Source organism: Cystoisospora suis (assembly GCF_002600585.1).
Source record: "Cystoisospora suis strain Wien I chromosome Unknown contig_7908, whole genome shotgun sequence".
Taxonomy (NCBI): Eukaryota; Apicomplexa; class Conoidasida; order Eucoccidiorida; family Sarcocystidae; genus Cystoisospora; species Cystoisospora suis.
This window is the reverse complement of record NW_027160693.1, coordinates 2,044-11,457: the sequence shown is the minus strand read 5'-3', so window position 1 is coordinate 11,457 and position 9,414 is coordinate 2,044. Positions and strand designations below refer to the sequence as shown.

General features: G+C 41.8%; 2 protein-coding genes across 2 annotated transcripts; one reads left to right on the top strand and one right to left on the bottom strand.

The window, feature by feature from the left end:
• Positions 1 to 179: 179 nt before the first annotated feature.
• On the bottom strand, positions 180 to 2,018 carry CSUI_010637 (tld protein; the record flags this gene model as incomplete). Its single annotated transcript, XM_068070739.1, has 3 exons — positions 180 to 242; positions 1,093 to 1,198; positions 1,773 to 2,018. 3 exons carry the CDS (start codon positions 2,016 to 2,018, stop codon positions 193 to 195), a joined length of 402 nt encoding a protein of 133 aa, XP_067917286.1. The 3' UTR covers positions 180 to 192.
• Positions 2,019 to 2,847: 829 nt separating this feature from the next.
• CSUI_010636 (dihydrofolate synthase folylpolyglutamate synthase) lies at positions 2,848 to 9,408 on the top strand (the record flags this gene model as incomplete). Its single annotated transcript, XM_068070738.1, has 7 exons — positions 2,848 to 2,971; positions 3,645 to 4,032; positions 5,270 to 5,395; positions 6,438 to 6,529; positions 7,566 to 7,816; positions 8,578 to 8,700; positions 9,329 to 9,408. Coding segments are annotated over 7 exons (1,182 nt in total), but the record flags the coding sequence as incomplete, so codon positions are not given.
• Between the last annotated feature and the right edge of the window lie 6 nt (positions 9,409 to 9,414).

The following is a 9,414-nucleotide window of genomic DNA, read 5'->3' as shown; positions in this document are numbered from 1 at the left end:
AGGTAAACGTGAAAACAAGAAGATTCATGAAGAGGGCTATCATCACCACTATGGAGACACGGCGTGGCAGGGCAGGATAAAAAGAGTGAGTGAGAAGAGAAATAAGTGAGGGAGAGAGAGAGAAACCCTATGAGCCGAAAGAGCAGAGAAGATGGGGGACGCAGCGAGAAAGACAGAGAGAGAGCATGGTGTTTACCGAACAAAATCTTTCCTTCTGAAGGGCATGAAAGGAGGTCCATTATCTGCAAGGGAGAAAAAGAATGGAGGACACTCGGATGAAACAGAAGCCTTCGAGCAGCTCTAGATACTTAAAGTCTTTCCTAACATTTCACACGATCTCTCCACCTCAAGCAGCACAGCACACACCATAGCTCTTCGTCTTCTCCGAATTTTTAGAGTCGCAATACCAACCCCTATATAAAGGATGACCTCCTCCTGTCGTCAGCTCAACTCAGCCCCTCCCTAAACCCTTTCTGTTTCTCTTCTTCTCTCTTTGTTACTTTCAAAATTTCTTTCGTCCACTAGCGATGACAGGAAAGCGAAAACACCGAGAAGGAAGACAGCATGACTGCCCCATGACGAGGACGACGCTCTTATCTGGAGTGACCAGAATTCTATACACCGTCCATGTATCTATCGAGGTACGTATTCTCTCTGGATAAACTATTGAGGCAAACATGGGTGTAAGAATATGCTATAGTCTGTTATGTGGTAGAATCTCCAACTCCTGCTGGTCACAGCTCATTCCCCCCTATATACGCTTGTCTCTTACTCCCCTCTCGTCTCTCTTCTGTGTATTGTAGATGATGACGAGGCTGCCTGTAAGGAGGTGCTAGTTTGATGCTCAAAGATGTCTACTATTCTACGAGTTTCACACCTAGACATGTATGTATGTCTCTCACTTCTTCCTTCTCTTCTCTGAATACACCGGCCATGAGAGGAAGAGATTGTTCTTTCATCTTTGTCACTGAAGATATCTATCTATATGTCTGTCTGTATTGGTGTCCTGTCTTCTTTCTCTCTCTTGTGAAGAAATGAGAAGATAGTTAGTTCAAAGGAGAAAACGAGCGAAGAAGAGGAAGAAGAACCTACCGCTTCTCTCCCGCTCAATAGCCTTCTTCACTAAGCAGTGGAGAATGATATACGCCGTACTTTCGTCAAAGAAAAGAAGAAGAACACACGTCAATGGAGGCAAAACCTAAAGAAAGAATGAGAAGAAAGAAAGAAAAAGAACGGAGAAAGAGTGAAGAAGACTGAGTGAAAAAAGAGATAGGAGGAAAAGAAAGACGGAAGAAGAGAAGTTAAACCAACATGGTGATGCTTCCTTGCTAGTACATCCTGACTTCTGCATAGGCATGACTATGTATCTACCTATCTATCTATCTACCTTCATGCCAGTACAACTAAGAAGAATCCTAAGAATACCCCATCCCTACTGAACTCCATCTCTCGTTATAGAAGAAGCCGAAGAATGATATACTACCACTACGACTACCAGCCATCACACACCCTCTCTCGCAGCACCATCTATTGCCAGCAATCTAGAACTCACATCTTCCATATATCTATCTATCAATCTATAGATATCTACATCTATATATATATATACTCAAGTCATAGGTCCGTGTTATATGCACGTAGGTGTACGAATAGAGTCGAAAGCTACGGACAGTCCCGTCATCCCCACAAATCTCCACATAGACACACACGGATAGGATGGAGAGAAAGCGTGCAGGCATCTCTATCTTATTTTCTGTGTTTCTCGAACGTACTGGACAAAATTCCAGAGCTCCATGTAAAGCATTTAAGCACCAGAGAAGCCGGCGAGCCGCTTCTTTGCCCTCCTCAGTTAGAAGGAGATGAAAGTCCGTCACGTCCTCGAGTTCATAGATGTCGGCTCTAGGGGGGAAAAAGGAGAGACAGACAGAGAGAGAAAGAAAGAAAACAAGAGGAGAAGAGAAGAAACCATCAGCAAAATAAACAAGTAGACAACAGAAATGATCCTTTTGAAGAAACATTCTAAAGAAGATGAGAAAGAATCATAACTAGAAGGCTAAGGGGAGACAAAGAAAATGAGTGAGCGAACGCGCACGGAGGATGTACACTTGCTTCTTTCTTTCTCTATCCTCTATTCGATTCTTGCCATTTCATGTAGCCTTTAAAGGACAATTGCATGCAGTGTGAAAGAGAGTAGGTATACGGGGAGAATGGGACGGATCAGAAGAAAGTAACAATGGATGAGAGGGTCCTTCTTCATCGTCTTACCGCCGACATAGCCTCTACGGAGAAGGCAATACTAGGGAAAGAGAGCAGCCCTCTCTCACAACGACCCTTCGCCCCCATACTAGGCTGCCCGTGAGCTATGGAGAACAATAGAACAAGAATGACTACGACGATCATCGCCCAGAAGAAAAGGAAAAGACGAAACAAGCGAACTCACACTTCTACATGAAGACGTCGGCTGCCATTTACCTACCCTCCAAGAGAGATAGACTTTCCTCTTCTTTCCACCACAATGCACGATCAACTACCGATTCATTCATTCCTAACTACCACTGACAGATGTAGATGAACGGTTAGAGGTGGGCAGAAACAGATAGATGGAGAGAGATGTAGGCGGCTGTAGATAGATGAATAGATGCCTTGCTCGTTCTTTCTTCTTAAATCTGTCTCTTTAAGATCTATAAAATACAAGCTTCCTACGTGACCCTTTCCCTTCTTTTCTTTCGGCTTTGTTTCCGTCACATCTTCATTCATATCTCCTTCTGATCTTTTCTCTTCTAATCTCGTTCTTTCTCTGTCATCTCTTTCTTTCTATGCTTCTTTCTGTCTTTGTTCCTTGTACAGGTCCATCAGCATCATGCTATCGATGCTTCTGGAAGAAAGCCGATAGCCTAGGCTGCGAGGTCTGGGAAGTTAAACCAGAACCGAGAGGAGAAGATTTCGATGACGAAAATCAACGCATATGCAGGTGTAGAGACACACAAAGACACTTTTTATGGAGATAGAGATAGATGGATATTTATATCGTGGTATAGATAGAGAGATATATGTCAACCTAGTGTCAAAGACTTCTCGGCTGGTACGGATCACGTTCAGGACATATACATACGTCTATGCATGTATAGATAGAAGTGTCAATGCCTATGTCCTGTATGGAGCCCCCCCTGTGGGTACACAGAAGAAGGAAAGAAGATGGCAAAAGACTCTCTAGACATGTATACCAATTCATCTATCTTTCATCTATCTATCGTTAATCTATCTATCAATCTATTCAGCTAGCTATTTTGGTAGAGTCACGAGTGATGGAAGGTAAAGTGATTCGTGTCCAAGTGGAGCGAGGAGAAGTTCTTTCAGCTCAAAGATGAAAAGAAACAAGAAGGACACGATGGTGCTTTGCTTGGCTTATCTTCATATCACAGTGCGATTGCAACTACCCTGATGAGTAGCTCCTCCCTTCCCATTCAACAGTTCCTTTTCGTCTTGTTCTCCTTCGTCTTCTCGCAAGCGTGTCGCAGTTGATCCCTCTTTCCCAAAACATTCTTCTCTCTCTCTCACCCGTGTCTTTCCCTTTCTTCTCGTTTTTCTTATCTTCAGTCTTGATCTTCTTTCTTTTCTCTTTCTTTTCTCGGCTTTCTTTCTAGATCCGTCATAGAGAATGTTCTTCGTATAGATCTTCTCCCTGATCAGCTTGAGAGTGCCTTAGCTGTCCAACTGCCTTTAAGAGCGCAAGTCCTTACCAAGTATGAACTCCAGATAGCTAGCCAAAGGTGTCTACCCCCACGGCTAGCTAACGCCGCCAAAGCTGATTCTCCAACCATACATCTCCCAGACACCTCACCCGCCAAAGGACATGCAGGAGAAAATAGCCACAAGACATCATTGAGCCAGAATGGGGTTGCAAATCCTTCTTCTTCCTCTTCTCCTCCGGTCGGAGCGGGAATGGTAGGAGAGATGATGGCTCTCAATACACCTCACGGCGTTATAGTCGATGTAGGGCATAATGAAACTGCTGTGGAAAGATTACTGCAGGTAAGACAGATAGAGAAAGAAAGACAAGTAGAGAGAGAAAGGAAGATAGATAAAGAAAGCCGGGAAGAAAGATAGACAGATAGATAGAGAGAGCAAGAAAGAATAAATGATAGATAGATAGATAAAGAAGTAAAGATAGAAGGCCGGAGAGAGAAAGAGAAAGAGAATGGATGATAGGGAAAAACAGAAAGATAGAGAGACAGAGAAAGAACAAAATGAAAGACAGATGGAGAAAGCAAGAAAGAATGAAAGGAATATAGATAGAGAAAGAAACGTCAATAGGAGGTAGAGAGAGAATGAGAAAAGAGTGGTGGATAGATAGAAAGATACAGAGGAAGAAAGTAAGATAGAGAGGATAGAAGGACAGAAAGATTGCTAAAGTAGAGAAGTTGGGTCTTTTGTCTTATTGGTCTCTATAGAAGAGTATACAGGTATCGACGATGTGTCTGTACACTTGAAGTTTTTTCTTTCATATTCCTTCGTTCTTTCGTGTATTTGAAGACACTTTTTCTCTTTCTTGTTCCTTCTCTCTTGCTCTGTGCCAGTGAGGAGTAGACAGGAGAACAAGGCCGCTCTTCTTTCACGGCTTATCTCTCATTCAGTTTGGGAAATGAAGGTGTCTCAAGCCTACAGAGAGAGAGAGAAAGGAAAAGATTTACGCCATAGAGACAGGCAGTCAGAATCGAAGATGCTTTCCTTATGGGGATGGTAGCTTTATGATGATACCATCTCTGTCTTATCTCTCTCTTTCTCTATAAATTTGTCTACTATTTACAGCTAGCTGTCTACACCTCCTCTCTCGTCAACTTCATTTAGCTATTCCTCCATGTTTGTCCTTGTGCGTTTATTCTTCAACTCCCCAGCTAGCTTCTTACTATAGCACTGCGGACGTGTGTGTCTGTGCGTGTCTCTCCATTTGTTTCCCGTCACCTCCCTCTTTCGTCTGCTGTTTAGTCGTCTCTCGAAGCATGCATGATGACCCTTCTTCATCCATCTCTATTCTTCTTCTTCTTATCTTTTTCCTCTCTCTTTGTCGTCTTCTCTTCAAGATTTGGAAGCGTAGGGCCTGCTCCATTATCGAAGTCAAAAAAGTCTTTCTTTCCTCCGTTGTGAAGTTCTCCATTCTTCTTTTCTTCTTCCTGTTCTCTTTCTTTCTTTCTTTGTTCTTCTCCATTCTTTTTCATTCTTCTTTTTCTTCTTCGTGTTTTGTCTTGTTTTCTCTGTCTTTTTCTTTAAGTTCGTAGGTCATCATTATTTTGGTATGCCTGTACGTCTAGTTTTGTCTCTATCCACAGGTCGAAGTCTATCGATGCTACAGCCTGTCATCAACTATCTCTCTTTCCCTAGGAACAACCGACTCCTGGTTAGATGACCTTTCTCTCTTCACCTTTTCCTTTTTTCTCATCTGTTGCTTTCTTCCTTTCTTTTTTCTCTGTATTCTGTCTCTCTGTCTGTATCTATATAGTAGCGACTAGCTTTCATACATGCCTCTCCGTAGCCCGCTCTCAATAGAAGTGACACATAAACAGATACATGGAGTAGATATTTACACATATATATGTATAGATAGAGACATATGTATCTCTTCATCTCTCTATAAGACGAGTCTCTCTCATCCCAACCGCTGCAAACGTACATGTATATGTAGATACATATACACCTATATACAGCATAACACATATATTTATATATATACATAGAGGGAGAGAAAGATATACATGTCTCCAGATGTAAGTGCATATTTGTGGAGTTGCCCTGTTTGGTCCGTTCCCAAAGAAATGAAGAAAAAGTCTTCTTCTCCACAGGTCGCTTTCATCATGACCGACCGCCACCTATTCAATTCTCCTTATTACCCATCCAGCCACGCATGCATATCTATATCAATATATCTACATGCCTCTCTCTCTTCCTGTCTCTCTCTCTATATATAGCTGTATCTCAATAGTCTCTACGATAGGAGCATCTGCATATATGGATCCATAAAGGTGTATATGAATATGTATGCGAGTCGTTTTTGTGGTACCTTCTCTTCTCTGTCACGATGGACGTTGTATGTAGGTATGTAGGTGATTTATACACGAACATCAACAAGAAAAAGACACGCAGGCGAGGATGAATGCAAACAAAGCATCTTCTCTTCTCTCTCTTATCTTCCTCGCTGATGTCCATTACATTTCCTTCTGGCTGGTGTATGTACACCTCGGTTTAGTCATGAATCTCTTGAACGGCCAAGCAGTAGGAGGCCTAGTAAAGACTGACGAGTGAAGTAGCATACCCCTGACAAGGCGTGGAAGAAGTGTTTAGGAGAGAGAACAAGCAGCGTGTCTACATGAGGAGACAGAGCAAGCATAGATGGTGAGATTGTCTTGTCTCTCACTCTCCTGTTGTTTCGGGTGTATGTACAGCGTCTTCATTTTGTCGAAGCAGATCATGAGAGAGGATTGTCAGCTGTCTCAGTTCTTCAAGAGTTACAAACTAGTGACTCTATCACTGCGGCGTAAGCGAGAGAAGATCACGAGAGAAAAGAAGAAAAAGGAAAAGGAAGAGGGCGAAGGAGGAGATGCTTTTCTTGTGTCATTTTCCCTTTCATAGTTGACGGAGAGAAGTGGGGGTTCATGAGGAAGAATTAAAACTCCTTATCAACTAGCGAGTCGATTGGCTAGTCATGCTTTCTTCACAGGAGGTTTGTAAAGAGAACCTATCTCTCTCTCTTTCTATCTCTCTGTTGATGTAGGTATCTTCTTCTTATGTAGTTAGTTCCCTATAATGTCCCTCCTTTGCTGGGTAGCCTATCTCTCATGCCGACAGGTAGATAGACTTCCATGTATCTATCTCTCTGGGTCTCTCTCTGCAGAACGAAGAACTAGAAATGTGGGTATGTATACGTACGTATCTATATCTGTAGAGAACGATTCATTTCTCCTTTGTGAAGAAAGCTGTCCTCAGAATCCATCTCTTTCTTTTCTTCGTTCTCTTTGAAGAGAAGGGAAAGTTTTCTTACTTCTTCTTTCTTTTCTCTTCTGCACCTCTCATAGACAGTTGAGTGAACGCCGTGTAGGTATAGATTTATGTTTTGTGTAGACTAGTTGTGCTGCTACCTTGCATGCAGAGATCTCTAGGCAAGAAGCTCCTAGGCACTATATACACCAACCTATCAGGCGCATATGGATATGTATGTGTTGAAGTCTTCATATAGAGGGCATCTCAAGATCGCTCTCCGTATCACCTCTAAAGGTGTCTATTGTTGGAAGTTTAAACCAGAGTCATTTACACGAACACGATACACTCTACAGACAAAGACAGCCACGCCATTCGGAGGAGGAAAGAAAGAGACTTTGGATCTCGTGAAAGAGACATGATGAAAGAGGTGATCCAAAGATCTTTTGACCTATCTTTCTTTTCTCTGTCTATCCTAATCTATCTTTAATCTCTCCTTGACCTCTATCTATCTTTAATCTATCTTCAGCCTATCTATTTATCTTTCTCTCTATATCTCGCATGTCTCTGTGTGTCTTCTTCTTTTTTGCTTGTAGGTTACGTACAGAGCTTCTAGCAGGACTTGAAGAGCAGCATGGAGCTGTATTGAAGATGAGACAGGAAAGAAAGACATTCTCTCAGGGAGAAGGAGATTTGACAGGAAAGATCGCTTCAAAGACAGTGGAAGGAATGAGAATCGATGCTGTCTCTACTCTCAGCAATCGACGAAAGAAAGACCTTCATACACCAGAAGAGATCGAAGACATTAGTGAGCCGTATAGACATCTCCTTGACACATGCCAAGCAGGTAAAGAAGTTGAAAGAAGCAAACAGGAAAAGAAGAAAACGACCAGCGAAACCATCTCTCAATATATATATATATATAACGTGTATGGATATATATATATATATACGTATATACAGCTATAGATATCTATAAGATAGATATACATACTACAGAACACACATCTATACTCATATAGGTAGGTTATACTACCTGGCCCGGGAGCATGTGCTGCATAGATACATGCAGATAGATACATACGTATACACATATAAACACACATATATATGTATGTAGGTATATACACATATGTACGTAGAGAGAGAGGTTTGTATACGCTTTGCCTAAGATAGCTTTGGAGGTCTGTATGTGAGATATGTGTAAGTATACGTAGACGATACATCACGGGTGCCTAGGACTGCATATGTGTCTACCTACACATATGTGGTGTATAGGCTTTCGAGCGTATCTCCATATCTATCTATAGACAGAGCTAGATAAGGAAGATGTACGTACACTCATTCTTCTCAAGCAGAGACACTGGGGTGTTCTCTAAGAGAATCTCTATGCTTATTTCTACCCAAGAATAAAACTTCTTTCGAAAGCATCTACACGAGACAAGAAGCGTATTTCCATCTCCGCAAGGCAAAGATCTCTTTTCGTTGCTCCGATCTCTTGACTCTTTTTCATCCCTTTCAATGCGTTTCCCATCGCGCTTCTTTCTTTCTTTCTTTCTCCCTCTTTCTTTGTTTCTTTTTGACTCTTTCCTTCTTTCTTTTTACCAGGAAACCTTCCAGATGTTTTAAGATTTGCGTATAGACAAGCGACTGCAGAGGGAAGTCTTCTGGTAGTAGGCGGGACTTTCTTTATGATGCGTGAAGTCGTCGACACCCTAGGATTTCTACGAGGTAATGACACACACTTGAAAGATACGCACATGCGTCACTCTTTTTCAAGCTTAGGCGAAAGAGCATGAATGCATAGACGTAGATAGATAGAGATATAGATGTAGATAGATAGGTGTATAGAGGGAGGTGCATGGGGTAGATCTAGATATGTGTATAGGGATACCGGTGTACATGTATGTAAAGATAGATACATATACATGCATGCAGCATGTATATGGGAATGTATACAGACCCATCAATATTAGATGGACTCCTTCTCTAAAGAAGACCTTACTCAATAGGCACACACACACCTATATATAGTAATAGAACATGTGGTATATCGATCTGTTACTGAGAGAAATAATGCATGCCTTGTGTATCTATGTCTATCATGCGGCATTCTATTGTGCATGCAAGAGATACAACAGACAGGAGATGAAGATTCTCCTCTTCTCTTTTCACGCATAAACCGAAGGCGTCTACATCATTCGTATAGAAAAGAAACAGTATCAGTCCAAATATATTTACCATTCACATACCTATCTTAATCCCTCTATCTATCTTCAATCTGTCTCTCTTTAATCTATCTATCTCTAATCTATCCATCTTTCATCTATGAGCGGGTTGATGCGTGTGTGTTTCGTAGGTGCAGTAGACGAGATCGATATGAATGAAACTTCTGTAGCCTCCGCTCGCTCACTCCCGCCCTATTCTTCTTCTTCTTGAAATATC